The sequence below is a fragment of the Xiphophorus maculatus genome, chromosome 2, assembly GCF_002775205.1.
Source record: "Xiphophorus maculatus strain JP 163 A chromosome 2, X_maculatus-5.0-male, whole genome shotgun sequence".
NCBI lineage: Eukaryota > Metazoa > Chordata > Actinopteri > Cyprinodontiformes > Poeciliidae > Xiphophorus > Xiphophorus maculatus.
In genome coordinates this window covers 27407138-27422855 of record NC_036444.1, presented here as the reverse complement: position 1 = coordinate 27422855, position 15718 = coordinate 27407138, and the positions used below count along the sequence as shown (strand labels likewise).

Below are 15718 nucleotides of genomic sequence, written 5' to 3'. Positions count from 1 at the left end.
CATTCTAAAACACCTCAGGCCCGGGCTGTCCCGGTGTGTGTGTGTGTGTGTGTGTGTGTGTGTGTGTGTGTGTGTGTGTGTGTGTGTGTGTGTGTGTGTGTGTGTGTGTGCGTGTGTGTGTGTGTGTGTGTGTGTCTATTGAATAATTGATTCCAAGAGGGAGGGGCGGTTCCTATCAGATCTGAAGCATAATGACTTTATAGAATTAGCACGGAAGGACTAAAAAAAAAACAAAAAACAAAAAAACAACATTTGACTGTGGAAGTTTCTTTTTGAATTTTTTGCCGTGGGAGAAGCAGAGAGAGAGAGAGAGAGAGAAGGGGAGGGAGCCGTGCAGAGTGTGTGCAGAGCGGCTCACTGCACTGAAGGGAACGGCCGCAGTCCGTGCAGATACAGACATACTTAAGCACTGACATCAGCCAGGACGGCGCTCACACGCTCTACGTTTAAAGGACATCTCCCCCTCGCCGAAGAGGCGACACTCGAGAAACGTCATCTGTCATCCATCCACGGACTCAGTTTTTATTATTATTATTATTATTTATTTATTTATTTTATTAAGAAGACAGATTTTTTTTTCTCCTTCTCCTCGCCGTTCTCCGGGGACAATGAGGAGCGGATCCGAAGTTTGAGCGACTCCAGACGGATCGCAGTCATTTACGCTCCGCTCCGAGGCTGTCCGTGTTGATCAGCGCTGTTATTTAGCAGATAGAAGAGGAAGGAGAGGAGGAGGAAGAAGAAGAAGACGTGCGGGTAGTTCTGTTCTTGTTGAACTGTAGCCGCTTTTTCCTCCCCTGAAGGATGGTGCTAGACAAGGAGGAGAGTAAGTATAACGGGATATTGGTTCCTTTTGAAGTGAGATGTGGAGTGGAGGCTTGAAATGCACTTTATCTGCTCAGATCTTCTCCCATAAACATGAAGCTGTATATTCCTGACTTATATCACTGGTTGTCATCAGCTGTACTTTAAAAAAGAAAGAATTTTACTAGAATATGTGGTGCTGCATTATCCTGTGATCTGGTATGCAGCTGAATTTTCTTGCATGTCAAATAAAATTATAAATATATGAATGAAATGGAAAAAATGAAATACTGACTCAGAATAAACGGATGTGCCTGAAATAACTTAGCATTTTATGTAAAAAATACCCCCCAAAAAACAAAGAAACAAAAGAACACTGGAGTTCAATAGGAAGTGGAAAATCGTCCTAGCTGTTGTCAGACTGACATGTTCAGCTGTTCCTCTTTGCAAAAGCTCAGTGAAATTGGACGGACAGCGTCTGTGAACATCGCTTTTCGAATCTTGCTAAAGATTCCTAATTAGATTTAGATCGGTACTTTGACTAGGCCTTTAACAGATGAATATGCTTTGACCTAACCCGCTCCATTGCGGCTGCATGTTGAGGGTTGTTGTCCTGCAGATGGTGAAAGAAAGATCTCAAGTCTTCCGCAGTCTCTGTCAGTTTTTCTCCTTGGCGTCCTGCAGCACAGAAGCCTCCCCTCATCATGACGCTGCCACCACCATGTTTGCTGTGGGACTCGAGTGTTTCTTGCAGCTCTTTCATACTGCCTGCAGACATGAGGCGGGAGTCTCGAAAGCGTAGGAGTTCCTTCAGCTCAAACACTGATTGGCTGGCTCTACTTGAGCTGTTTTTCTGTCCCCTCACTGCTAAGTTGCACGGAGGAACTCATCAACGTTTAACCCTCCCTACTTATAAATAACTTTGAAAAATTGCTACCGTTAGTGATTAAATCAGCAATCTTGCTAAAGTAAATAAATAGATGATACCAGAGAAGTCAGTTAGTGATATTTACAGGAGCAGTATTATGTGTTTTTCAGTCACTTGACTGAGCCATTTTATAGCACAGTCAAGTAACTATGTTACCTTCGGCTGTTATGAAAGTACTATTTATATCAAATTAAAAGAAATCTGACTTTATAATTCAACACCTTGAAATTGGGCCTCTGTCTCTTTAAGAACTCCTGCTCTTTCTGAAGCTCCACCTTCAGGAAGCCATCACAACACGGCTCCTCTATAATGAATATAATGAGCTCAGCAGGTCCACCAGGTGTTTGCCAATTGCTGCTGGCTAGTCTGAAGGAGCCGAGTGGGAGAGCAGTGAGGGGAGGGCGGCTCTGTGAGGCAGCAGCCTCCTGAGAGCCGTGGAAACTACGGCTCTCAGGAGGAGCTTCGTCCTCAAAGGCAGCACTAGGTCCACCCAGGTGTTTTTAACATTTGACATAATACCGTACCTTTAAGAAAAAGTCAGATGACAGACATTAATTTTACCCAATCACTTCCTGTTCCTGATGGAACGCCTAAGCAACGTTCATCCAATCAGTCTTTGACATTGGGATACCCCCATGATGCCTGTCCAATCGTGTTGTGCTTGACTTTGCTCGTCCAATCAGGTATAGTTCTTCCTTTGGATATTTAGATACTTCTACCTCGCCTGCAGACATACCTACCTGGGTTTGAGGAGCACCTCACTGATTGCCCAATCAACAGATTCTTCCACTTAACCTGTGGATCTCTCCAGCTAATGTGCTAATTATCCCACTTGTCGGTTTAGGTCAAAGCTTGGTAGTTTTGAAGGTGCGATCACACATTGAACAGAGCTCCTTGAGAAGCTTAAAGCTTGACAGATCAAGCTTAAAGCAAAGCAATTTGAAACTTCTGCAGAACTTGACCACTGACCTGTTTGCTGTGTTCTTTGGTCTTTATGATACTGTCTGGTCAGTGTTGCCTAACAAACCACTAAGGCCTTGGAAGAACAGCAGGATTTAAACTGACATAAAGTTGCACACATGTAAACTTCTTAATTCAGTTGAACTCAGTCTTTGTTATCTCTTTTTGCTTTGCTGTAAATCCTTCTTTTGAAGAAATTTTACAAATAACTCAATCAGTTGATTTGCCACATTTCATGTGATGCTGGGAACTAGGAAGTACTGGAATTAAGTTTACTGATGCTCTATACCCTACGGTTAGAAAAATTGGAAAAAATATCAGTTCTCAGGTTTCTATTTGGTCATTCGTTCTGTTTCATTTCAGGCGTGTCTGTCGTTCCCCTCCAGTCCAGAGAGAAGCCAAGAGGCTGTGCCGGCTGCAATGGGAAGATCCGGGACCGCTTCATGCTCCAGGCGTTAGACAGGTTCTGGCATGAAGACTGTCTGAAGTGTGCCTGCTGCGACTGCCGCCTGGGACGGATCGGCTCCACCCTGTACACCCGGGCAAATCTCATCCTCTGCCGCAGAGACTACCTGAGGTATGGCTTCCATGTGTGAAGACAGAATAAATGACTATACCAGGGGTGTCAAACTCCAGTCCTCAAAGGCCGGTGTCCTGCAACCTTTAGATGAGCCTCTGCTGCACCACCTGAATAGAATAATTAGGTCATTAAGGTTCTGGAGAACTGATCTACACAAGGAGGAGGTCATTAAGTCATTTCATTCCAGTGTTTTGTACCTGTGGCACATCTAAAAACTGCAGGACAGCGGCCCTTGAGGACTGGAGTTTGACACTTGTGGACTATACCATTCACTTTTAAGTTGCTTTCAAATGAACCAAACCCTTTGAAAAAGCTGTTTCCCCTTTTCGCCTGTGATGGAGCTGCTCCAAGAACTGAAGGAAGGGACATAAAAACCTCTGAAGAAGACACTGAGTACAACGTCCTTCTTCACAAAATGTAAACGAAAGTTGCATGGCATCAAATTTTAGCGGTTGTACAATTTCTCTTTTATCTTTGTCAAAGAACTACAAGCCATTTGGCCTGGTGGCGCAAAAGATGCGCATTTGTTTAGGTTCTATTTACCCAGAATGCCCTGTGCCATAGTCCGCTTCCTGCAGGACAGCTTTTGGAGCCGTCTCTGGTCTGCTTGGTGTTCACAAGTTAATTTGAACCTCACCAGAGCTTCAAATCACCAGAGCTCACTTCAACCGAACCACAACCTAAGGTTGTAGGCGGACCAGAGTTCGCATTTTTGGTCCGCATCAAAGTTCGATTGCGCGTTCACTCCTCCCCAAACGAACCGGACTTCCTAGGCAAACAAACAAGAGTTTGATTAAAGCAGACTAAACAGGGCTGATGTGAATGCACCCTAGTTCACAAACCGATTTTTCAGTTCTAGATGTGTTCTTCCTGCGCATGCATGTGTTCTCTCCAGGTACTCCTGCTGGATGGTCAGGTCTCTTCAAAATGTCCTGAGGTGTGAGTGTGTGTGCTTAGTTGTTTATGCTGTGTGTCTCTATGTGACCCTGCCTTTTGCCCAGTTAGAGCAAGGATAAGCTGGAATAGACAATAGATGGGCTTGATCGTTGTGTCGCCCGCATTTGATTGTTTGCTATAGTGTTGTTTGACTTAGACGCAAATCAGACTGCAACAATTTTACATTCTTCGACACATAAACTAGCTAGAGGGTTCAAGGATTTGGGAGAACTGACACCAAATGCAACAGTCAGCAGCAAGCCCACGGACTTGGAAGAATGAATGCAGGAACAAAGGAGACAAGCTGCTGACCTTTTAGTATGTTTTGAGTCATTGTCGGGAAATGCAGAGTGAAGCCAGAACAGTGGGGTTGGAACTTTCTATAGACTTACCCTTATTTTCTTAAAATGAATTATGAAACCTTTCCTCTGTTTGATTTGTTCTGCAGAGAATGGAAGGAAAAATAATGTAGAAATACAGGTGTTTTGGCTTCCTCTGTAAGATGTGAGGGGAAACCTTGAGCTTTCTTTCCAAAGGAATAAGCAACGAGAGACAGGAGGCCTGTAATGCCTGTGGATGTCTTTGTTTTGCTGCTTAATGTTGGCCAGTCCTTGTCTCTATTTAGCACGAAACACATGTTGAACATTTTTAGCCCATAGGGCGTGTCCAAATTTAGGCGAAACCAAGACATTGAAAGTCTTGGTTAGAGAATTTGGTCAACCTCAAACACATTTCAACCACATTTAGACACCAACATGTTGACGTCTTTTCTCCTTTCTCTTTTTATACCGCCATTACAAAAATGGTGGGTAACGTTGATTGTCTCCAATGAAAGTTTCCCGATGAAGATGGAAGCTTGTTAGAGAAGCATGTGGCAAAAGCATTAAGACCACAAAAAACAATTCTTTGTGCATTTTCAGGAAATGTATGTGCTTTGTTAGGTAAAAGTAGGTTCACACTTAGGCAATGCAGATTTGGAAGTTTTAGTCAGTTAACTCTCTATGCTTAGCTAACAATCTTCATATATCATATATTTGTTGTTTTTGCAAAGTAGAACATGATTAACTCACTAACGAAAACTAAATAATTGTTGTTACGTTTTTCTTTCAGACAAAGGAGGAATGAACAAATAAAATACATTTTAACTGTCTTGGTAAATTATTGATACAGCTTGTTAGCTGCTATGTACTCATTTCTGAAAGGTGGCATTCCTAGCATAGCATGGGATAAAGACAGAAGAAACAATAATAACTCAATTCTTTGTAGGTTTTCAGGGAAAATATTAGCTTACGGTTATGGTAATTGCAGACATTCCCCGGTTGCCCCCAGAGGTTTTGTTTTTGCTGGCAAGCTAGCAGTGTCCCACCTACTTATCTCTATGCTAAACCAAGCTAACACCCGAGAGATAATTAGCTTAGCCTACTCTCTCTGAGGTGAGCTAAGCTAAATATCTTTTGGTTTGGACTTCTTTGGTTTTATGTTTGTCAAGAAAATGAATAGCTGCCTACCTGCCAAAATACATTCATGTTAAAAAGCTGATTGAACCTTTTTCCATACACAAGTTGATTAAAAGGAAAACAAGAATTTGCTGCACAGGCCTGAATTTACTCTAGATTTTCTCTAATCCATGCAAGGTCTTGTACTCAAATATACACACAGCCTAAATCCCTCTAAATCCTTTAATAAGTGGTGCTGATGGTTGTAGAATGTGTTTAACTTGAAAAGGCAAAGTCCCATTAACTTCTGACTGGTGATGATGATTGCTTGCAGATGATAGTTTCTGTGTTGCTATAAAAAAAAAAAGAGATTTACTTGACAAGACTGATTGGACTGAGAAATAAGCAAGTTGGGAAATTTCTTCGAATCCAGTTTCAAAAAAAATAAAGCAAATTCCAAACAACAAGTGATTTGTTTAAGTCAACCTGATGTCAAGGCCTGCATGACAACTAAAAAACCAAAAGAATAAAAATTGGATGGTTGGGAACCACCCAGGCTCTAATTTGCTATAAATTGAAACTTGCTTAAACACAAGTGTCACTGGTCTCTGTCTCCAAGGAGCTTTGTCAAAACGAGCCCCTCTCTAAAATGCCTCTGGCTGTTCAAGCTAAGTCAGCAATATTGCGTATTCATATAAGCTTTATAAAATCAACTCGATTGAAAACGGTCATTATGAAAAAAACCCAAAAAACCTCAGTAGATTCAAACGTATCCACTCGCTTCTTGTTTTTTCTAAATTATTGAAGTGTTGTAAAATCATTCCAACCTGGTTGGAATAAATCATCCCAAGCTAATGTGGTTTTCATGCTAGAGACGAGTGATCAGATCCACAACCTGAGTGCAGTAACCTCGACCTTCACAAACACATAAAGACAGTTACAAAGTCAGCCTTCTATCACCTGAAGAACATCTACAGGATTAAAGAATTAATGTTATTTGTTCTGATATCGCATTGGGTCAATATTGGTATCTCCCAGCGCTGAAAGATGTGATATCGGTATCGTATCGGAAGTGAAAAAGTTGTATCGGGACACCCCTAGTTTGAACTCATGTCATTCTCTTTCCTTTTTCAAAATGTAATGCGTATTGCTATTTCCTAATTGCTTATTATATTATGTTTCTGAGGTGTAAGGAACTCTGAACTGCCTTGTTGCTGAAATGTGCTGTGCAAATAAACTTGACTTGACTGAACACAACGGTGCCAAATGTAGGATTTGAATCAACGTGATTTTATAAAACTGGCTGGTCCGAAGGTCACACCCCAAAAACAATTTCTCCACCAAATTAGCAACGTGTGGAGTCAGGTCAGCAGCTAGAACTCCTGATTTCTCAGCCCCCGATGCCGAACCCATGTGTTAGTCTCATGTACAATCCAGCTGGATTTCGTTGGAGCTAAGTCGCTCATTAGCCGCGCTGCACTTAGGAGACCAAAACCCCTTTTGACAGTTAAATTGGCTAGATTGCCTCCTGTTTCCCTCATCATTGCAAGGGTGCAGACCAAAAGCCTTTGAAGAGCTGGATTAAAACCATGTGATTTCTTTTAATTGGACCATTAGTGGAGAATTAGCATTGAGCTTCGTAGCCTCGTTAAGGAGAAGGGGGGAGGGGAAAAAAAAAAAAAACTCCACCAGGTGCCTGTGAAGGACTCACACTCGTTAGATCAGAACATTCTGGTAATTAGGGCTTGCTTTTGTTCCCGCATTAGTCACTCATTTGATGACGTTTTTTCAGTTGTTGTCTCAGGCTGTGGGATACAAATTCTCCTTTCTTTCCCCCCTCTCTTTCCCTCTTCTGCCACGGATGTCGTTTTGTTTTTCTTCCAACTGCTTTCTCTTTGACCTCCCCCCCCCTTTTTAAATTTTTTTTTTAACGTGGCCTCTAATGGAATATGGAAATCAGTCGTGGCCACTTGCCTTCCTGCGTGTCCGGCTCCAAGGGAGCCGTTTGTTCGTTCTGTCGGAGGTGAGTGAGAGGTGAAGCCATCTGCAGCTGGCCAGAGCCAGAGCGCTTTAAAGCCCCACAGAGTTAGTTCCCAGGTAGTTCACTTGTTGCTTTAAAGGAAAATGTTCGGATCCCGCAGTCTTCCATGTTAAAATTGGTAACATTTCAGGGTTTTTTTTTTTTAGAAAAAGAGCTGACAAAGTGAAGCTGTGAAAAAAAAAAAATCACCCTCAATATCATACAGCCACATATCAGAGGAAGCAGAGCGTTGATGAGAGCAGAAAAGAATCCTTGAGCTTGTCTTCGCGAAACGTTGGCAGGAGAGCAGCAACGTTGTTAAAATATGGGGAGCATGCTCATTTTAATCCGGCCTTGCTGGCTGCTTTGTTAGGCCTTTAATCACACTGTATACCCCGATGGAAAGAAAGAAAGAAAGAAAAATAAAAAGCCCCCAACCACAAGATTCCTGGCCAGCTGTTTCTGACTAAAATCGGACATAAGTAAAACCGTCCCGAGCAAAGCGAGGAACATTCTGCAGAGGAATAAGAGGCTGGAAGTGCGGTGCCTTGCTAAAGTATTTGCACCCCTTGAACTTTGGTCACGTTGCGACCGCAAACCTTGATGCAGTTTACTGGGATTTTATGAGACAGACCAGCATTATGTAGGACATGATTGTGAAGGGGAAGTGGAACCCTAACCCTACATGGACATCTGGAAAGTGGGGCACGCCTTTGTTTTTCAGCCCGACCTTATTCTGGCACCGCCGAGTAAAATCCAGAGCAACCAATCGTCTGACTTGATTAAAGATGAAATATTTATCGTGTCATTTATCAACTGTTGTGAAAAATGTCTTATTGTGATGAGAACTTGGATTCATCGTTGCCTCAATCAACTCCAGTTACTGATGTTAAATAAGAAACAAAAGTGATAGTATTATTGAAAATATTAAAATTGCTCATTTCTGTGTTGTTTGTTCCCCAAGAGCATCAATACATATCAGTAAAATTGAAAATATGATTAAATAGTTTCTGTGTGCTGGTTAGTGATATAAATCTTCCTCTCCTAAGACTGTTTGAAATTGAAATGCTTTTCACAGTCAGCTGCCTAAAACAAAAGTAACAATATCGTTATCATACTAGTACTATAAAATATCACGATAAAATTCAATATCGTCCACCGCTAGTCTCAAAACAACAATATTATCGTTTATCGCAATAATTGCAGACACAATTTGTTATTGTGACAGACTAACTCACCGGTTAGAATGAACACCAAAGGACAAACATAGCAGAAAGGTCAGGGGTCGGGTTGTGGGAAAATGTATATCAAAGTTACGTTATGAAACTTGTTGACAGTATATGGATTCCCATTTATCAACAGAGTTTTTAGTATTCATCTTAGTTTTGGAGTAACTAGAACCATAAACAGTGACCTACTTTTTCTCAAAAGCAAATCTTACTTCTCAAATAAGAAAACAACCCAAACATTGAAGAAACGTCGGTTTTGTGGGTCTGTTTTGTACAAAAATCTGACTATTTTTCTTAGTTTTAGTAACATTTAAATAAAATAAAGGCACCAAAGGTTTGTCTTAGAAATGCTTTATTAAAAAAAGTTCAATTTTTGTGGCCCCAAGCGCTTTCAACTTAACGACTTTTACCCTCGGGGTATAAAAGCTCTGACATTAAATTAGATTTAAAAAAAACCCCAAAACTCATGTTTTTGACTGGCCCAGTCAAAGTCTAGACCTATATTTAAATAAGTATCTGTGACAAGACTTGGAAATTGCTAACAATGGAGACTCTTCACTCAGCCTGACTGAGATTGATCCGTTTCGTAAAGAACAGTGGGGGAAAATCTCAGCGTCTGGACGTGTAAACCTGGTACAAGCACACACCAAAACGTGGTTCTAGAAAGCGCCGAGTCACTTTTAGTCACTTTTTAGTGACTTGGCACATACAATCTATCACATACAATACCAAACAGAAGACATCATAGTTTTGTGTTCAAACGTGACAAGCTGCTCGAAGCGGCAGTGGTCTGAGCGGCGGACGATGAGCTGCTGAACCCCCGACTCACTGAAGTCACTGTTACCATGTAAGTGACGGCAGTGGCAGCGCAGGACTCCACTTCTGAAACAATCCATCAGTTTTCAACATGTGCAAACATTGACCACTTTCCACTTCCGAGATGGGGAGTCGGGGGGGCCGTTCCGTTTTTCTTTTATTGCGACCTGCAATGGGACAACTTGGAGGATGAGTGGATTTAATGGTTTGCGGCGGGGGGGTTTTTTTGTTGTTTTTTTTAACGACGTAGAGTGCAGTTTCTTTTTATGAGAAGCTCATCCCATCATGTTCCCATAATTACAATTTGGATGTTGACTTGAGTCCCTTCCTCACACTTGGCTGCGTGTGCAGATGACTCTGGTGAGTAATCTGTGAGAAATGCAGATCACCCCTAGAAAGAAAGGAGTAAACTGGTTATCTGGAGATGGTGGATTAGCAGCATCTGTGCTGCTCACTGAGACGCACAAGCAGGTTTTTAACAGCCTTACTTTCTCCGTAGTTGACTGAAAAAGTATTTACACCTCTTAAAGTGTTTTGTAATGTGTCGCGCTTCTACCACAAACACCAGTTTTAACAGTATTTGAGTGTCAACAGTAAATACAAAAAAAACCCAAACATCTCATGTCTACTAAGATTATATTCTTAGAAATGTCCTTCCAGATTGAAGCCTGTTTTCTTTTTTTAAGTCCCAGTATGTCTTTAGTTTAGGGAAAAACTACAAATACTCCAAAGACACTACTAGCTTCTTCGCCAGCTTGGTGTTTTAGGACCAGGTTGTCTTTCATTTGAGATTTGTTTTATTTCATAACATCACTCTGAGCCCAAAAATGTTTAATTTTTTGAAAAAGTATTAACTCGAGAAAGCTCTCTGCCCAGCCCGGCACTGTCGACGAGCATCTTGTAGGCAGTAAATTTTAAAGCGGTTTAAAGAGGTACTGTTTCTTTAAAAATGGTCACTATCACCATGTTTGTCCAAAAAAAAAACTTCTATGTGTTTGCTAGCTTGCAGCCCATCTTTGCTAGCCTGCAAAATTGTTTTTATTTTGATAGAGTGAGCTGTAAAGTAAGGCTGGATAATGAAATAATATTGTATATCACAATAGACACATGATCAATATCAGCAGATAATAGAAAAATACAATAATTTTACTGAACTCTGATTCAGCGTTCTGGGGGACGTAGGCAGAGGAAATGCTTTAGCCGCTCAACCTCTCACAGTTAGCTAAGCTATAGGTTGGTGAAATCAACTCACTCACTAACTCTTTGGTTGCCTAGCAACTCACTCATTCTTTGGTTTGCCTAGCAACAACTTGTTGAGTAACTTGCATAGCAGCAGTTTCATGTTTTGAATCAAAATTACTCAGAAATTAAAAAAAATAACAATGTGGAGTGAGAACTCGATAAAACAGGAAAGGTTACATCACCAGTTTGACAGTATTTTCAATATCAATAATTATCAATATTGATTGATATGAAGCCTTTATATCGTGATACATTTTTTAGACATATTGGCCTTTTATGGAGCTATGCTACTCCTCTAGAGTTACCACGAGCCTCTTGCCTGCTTCTCTGAGCAACGCTCTCCTAGCCTGACTTGTCAGTTTGTGCGGAAGGAAAGTCATCTTGGAAAGTTCACAACAGGATTGTTCTAATTCGATGCTAATATTGGAAATCGTTTCAATATCAGCCAAAGAACAAGTATAGATTTGGTCTTCGTGACTCTAACAAACATCTAACCGAACATCTTTCGCGATACTGGAATTAAATAACACATACATGGAAGTATGGGTGGGCGATATGGACTTAAAGTTTTATCACGATCGTTTGTGGTAGTGTCATGATAACGATAAAAGTGATGATAACTGTTTATTACTTCTTTTGAAGGGGAACAGCAACTATAGACCCACAAAAACAAATACTGCTCGTGAAAAACATTTGCTTTTGTAACATGTTTCCTCAGGGCACTGGTCACATAAAAAAAATTAGATCTGTATTGCTGATCTTCACAGCATAAATGCATTTAATCATATTTTCACATTTATTGATATTTATTGATTTCATTGAACAGACAGTGGAGGCGTTAGCAAAAGCAGCAAATCCGACAATTCAGACATTTTGGGGGCTTTTAAGCATCATCAATCAGAATGTAATGTTAAACGATGAATCAAAATTCTTATGATATTAAGAAATGTATCGCGATAAATGATACGGGCGATACGTTTTGTTTGTTTCTTTTTTTCCTTTTCTGCCCAGCGACCCACCACTTACTTTCTGCTGTCCTGTCACGTAAAAATCACAACACAATAGGCATAAAGTCTTTCCTTGTAATGTTTCAAAAGGATCGGAGGGGAAAAACCAAAAAGTACAAGACGGTAGAAATTCCTCTGCAGGCCATCTTGTATTGTGTTTCCCCCTTCACCGCAGCTCTTTGGTGAAATGCATCCATGTTGCGCGCCCAGATTAAAGGCCCGCGTGTCGCCCTCCTCTCTCTCTGCAGGCTCTTCGGGGTGACGGGGAACTGTGCAGCCTGCAGTAAGCTGATCCCTGCCTTTGAGATGGTGATGAGAGCCAGAGACAACGTCTACCATTTAGACTGCTTTGCCTGTCAGCTCTGCCGCCAGAGGTAAGATTAGGGGAGCAATTAGCCAGGGAGATCAAATTCAGTTGACTTATCTGGAAGGTGCACTGGTGAGCACACTGTTAGTGCAGGCGTAATCACAAGTTGATTAAATCCACAGCAGAGAAAGAAAGAAAGGAAGAAAAAAAAACAAGCTCAAAGGGTTAAAGACTTTGACACTTGAATAGTTAATCAGGGCCGTGGCTATGCAAGATTAATTTTCTGATTATAATAGCGGTAGATGTGTGCGGTATGAAATTATGCCTGGGTAAAAAAAAAAAACAACAATAAAATGCTCTCGCGGGAAAACCTCGCGATTCGTTTGAGGTCCGGCGAGGAGCAGGAGCCGGTTCGTAGTTTGATCGTTTCTCTCTGCAGATTCTGCGTGGGAGACAAGTTCTTCCTCAAGAACAACATGATCCTGTGCCAGCTGGACTACGAAGGAGGCCATCTTAATGGAGGCTCCGACAGACAGCCACAATGAGAGGTAATATTCTGATAACAATGAAGCTGCAGTCCCAACACAGCTGCGCTGACAGTTTGGACCAGACCATCCGTGAGATATCGTGACAGCGTTTTTTACCCCCCCCCAACACGTCCCAAATAAGACCATATGTAGATACGATACTTCACACCAGAGACTGAAACTCCTCAGAGGAGGAGAAAAACAAAACCATCCCAGTTGGAGAAGTTTGACTTTGGAGGGTTTGTGAATTGAAAGGAAAGGGGTGGCGCGCTTTTGACGAACTAAAAAAGAAAGAAATACATGTGTGATATTTCAGATTACCTTTCGGTTGCAATTACAGCTGCAAATCTTTTTGTGGTTTTGTCTCTGCCAGCTTTGCACATCTGGCAAATGGAGGTTTTGCCTCTTCCCTTTTGAAAAACAGCTGCAGCTCACACTACATGTAGAGCATCTGTATACAGTAAATTTTAAGTGTTGCCACAGATTCTCAGTATAACTTAGACATGGGCTTTGACAGGATTACTCAAAAACATAAGAATATTGTGATTTAAACCCTCTTGTTGTGTGCCTGGCTTTCTGTTTGGAAGGGAAAACTTTGCCACAACCTGAGATCTAATGCCGCCTCGAACAGGTTATTCTTCAGGATTTTCCTCCATTTAGCGCCGTCCGTCTTCTTCTGTGCTCTCCCAATGTTTCGCTGAGGAGGCGTTGTTGTCAGCAATGCCTTCTACCAACAGGATAAACATAATTTGCTGCTCAGCATCACAGAACCGATGCTTGAACAGTCTCCTTCCGCTTCTTAAGCCAATAACCAAAACTCTTAACACAGACGTCAAACTTTATTCACCTGAAAGTTTTGCAAAACAGCCAAGTAAATTAGAGGTTTATAATTTACCTGGAAAAGTTTATTTGCAGGAACGAAGTGCGCTAAATGTTTTTCAAAATTAGCAAAAACACTAAAGCGCTAAACGAAAAATTTGAATGTGAAAATAAACATTTATCTACTTGAAGAATTCTTAAGTCGATCACCAAAACTTTACCACAGACGTCAACCTTTATTCACCTGAACGTTTGCAAAGCAGCCTAGTAAATTAGGAACATATAATTTAGCGGAAGCTAAGTGCACTAAACATTTTCAAAGTTAGCAAAAAAGCTATAAAGTGCTAAAAGAAACATTTTTATTCTATTATTAACGCATTCGAAAAAGTGTGCCCACCACTGAGTTTAGATAAACCGCCATGCCTTGCTAGGTTTTACTAGTTTTACTAGTTTTTCTGCTCTGTTCCTGTTTCTAACTCACCAACTGACTCCGTTTACCACTTACTTGGATGTTTTTTTTTTTTTAGGCGTATCAGAGTCAAGAGGCGGCTAAATACAAAGACCCGTCACACTTTTCAGATTTCTATTTGTAAAATCTTTCGAAAACAGTGCACCACTCTTCTCCCACTCTACGATTCTGTACTCATTTGTGGTGGCCTGTCATATAAAATACCAACAAAACGCGCTGAAATTTGCGGCTCTAAAAGTGAAAAGGTCTCTGGAGGATTATTAGTTTTGCAAGGCGCTCTGTGTAAGTGTGGAGACGTGCTGCAGTTCCTTCCAATGTCTTCAAATCTTGAAATGAGCTCCAAATCTATAAAGTTTTATATTAGTGGAAGAAAAGTTGGATGACGCTAAAAAAAAAAAAAACTTAGAATCCACTGGATAGTTATTGTTTTGGGAAATGTTTCTTAAATAAGGGGTCTAGGGACTATATTATGGCAGAAAAACACTTGTGAAGTGTTTTTTTCCCCCTTTCTTCTTCTTCTTTTTCGCTGCTGCAAAGTGACCCGAGGATCTTTTATATTTTCTTCTCCTGCAGCAGATCTGGAGAGGGACCACTGTGAGCCAGCTGGACCATGAAACTCACAGCAGCACACTGCTCATCAGCTTCTCGCTTCAAACTGAAGAATGTAAAAAAGAAAAAAGAAGAAGAAGAAGAAAATCTCCGATTGGACACGTTCGCCGCGGCCGATGTTTGAACTCTTTGTTGCAGAGCTGCGTGGTTAGTTTCCCTAAAAAAAAAAAACAACTGACCGTTCCGATCAGATGAGCTCGAGGTCAGCCAGGAAGTGAAACTGGAGGAACTGTGAGGAGGACGTTTCCCACAATGCTTTTTATGGACTGCGAGCTGCTGGAGCGCTGCGGACTCTGACAATAATTTGAGGAGTTTGTTTAAAAAAAACCCAACAACAACAAAAATTGATACAACAGACCAACGAAAAGAATCAGGAGCTCTAGGACTGCCGGATTCTCCTGGCTTTCATCTTTGGAGGAAAACAAAATAATAATAACAGTAAAATAAATAAATACATAAAACTTAGATTTCCAGCCCAGTTTAATTATATTCAAACTGTTTCCCTTGCTGCCTTTTTTTTCTTGATTTATTAAACTTTAATTAAATCACAGTTTGTCTGCCGTTTATTTATGTTACGTACCAACATTACTACATGTGACATCACAGGGTCACTTTAGGCCAAAGAAAGGATTGCTTGTTCTGCAAGAATAAAATCCAACAGAAAAGGTCAAATAGAAATATAATATCTGAATCTACACTAGATAGCGCTCTTCATTTATTACATACCCAGATTTAATGGATGGGGATGGACTTGCTTTTTAACATTGAAATTATAGTAAAAAGAACACAAACAGAAGGACAGTAAATACTGAATCTAAAACACAGGATTTAAAAGACCCATTAAAATTGCCCCTGCTGTTTCTGCAAAGTAAACATCTCGGTCACCTGGTGTCATAAGATCTGGCAGAAGGAGGCTCGAGTGGGAGATTTTTTATTTTTTTTTAGTAGTTTGCTGTGTGAAATAAAAAGATCAGTGTTTGAACAAATCCTGAAGCATTTTCATCAGAAAAACTAAAGCAGGGAGTTAGCCTC

At 40.9% G+C, this 15718-nt stretch overlaps 1 protein-coding gene across 2 annotated transcripts; it reads left to right on the top strand.

Moving 5' to 3' along the window:
- The first annotated feature begins 355 nt into the window (after nt 1-355).
- On the top strand, nt 356-15220 carry LOC102221591 (rhombotin-1-like). 2 transcript variants are annotated; one of them, XM_023345071.1, is made up of 5 exons: nt 356-823; nt 3053-3266; nt 12204-12329; nt 12702-12810; nt 14654-15220. In XM_023345071.1, exons 1-4 carry the CDS (start codon nt 802-804, stop codon nt 12805-12807), a joined length of 468 nt encoding a protein of 155 aa, XP_023200839.1. In that variant the 5' UTR covers nt 356-801; the 3' UTR covers nt 12808-12810; nt 14654-15220. The 2 variants fall into 2 exon arrangements, with proteins under 2 accessions (XP_023200839.1, XP_005807497.1); XM_005807440.3 differs by having other exon boundaries at nt 14651-15220.
- Nucleotides 15221-15718: the final 498 nt, after the last annotated feature.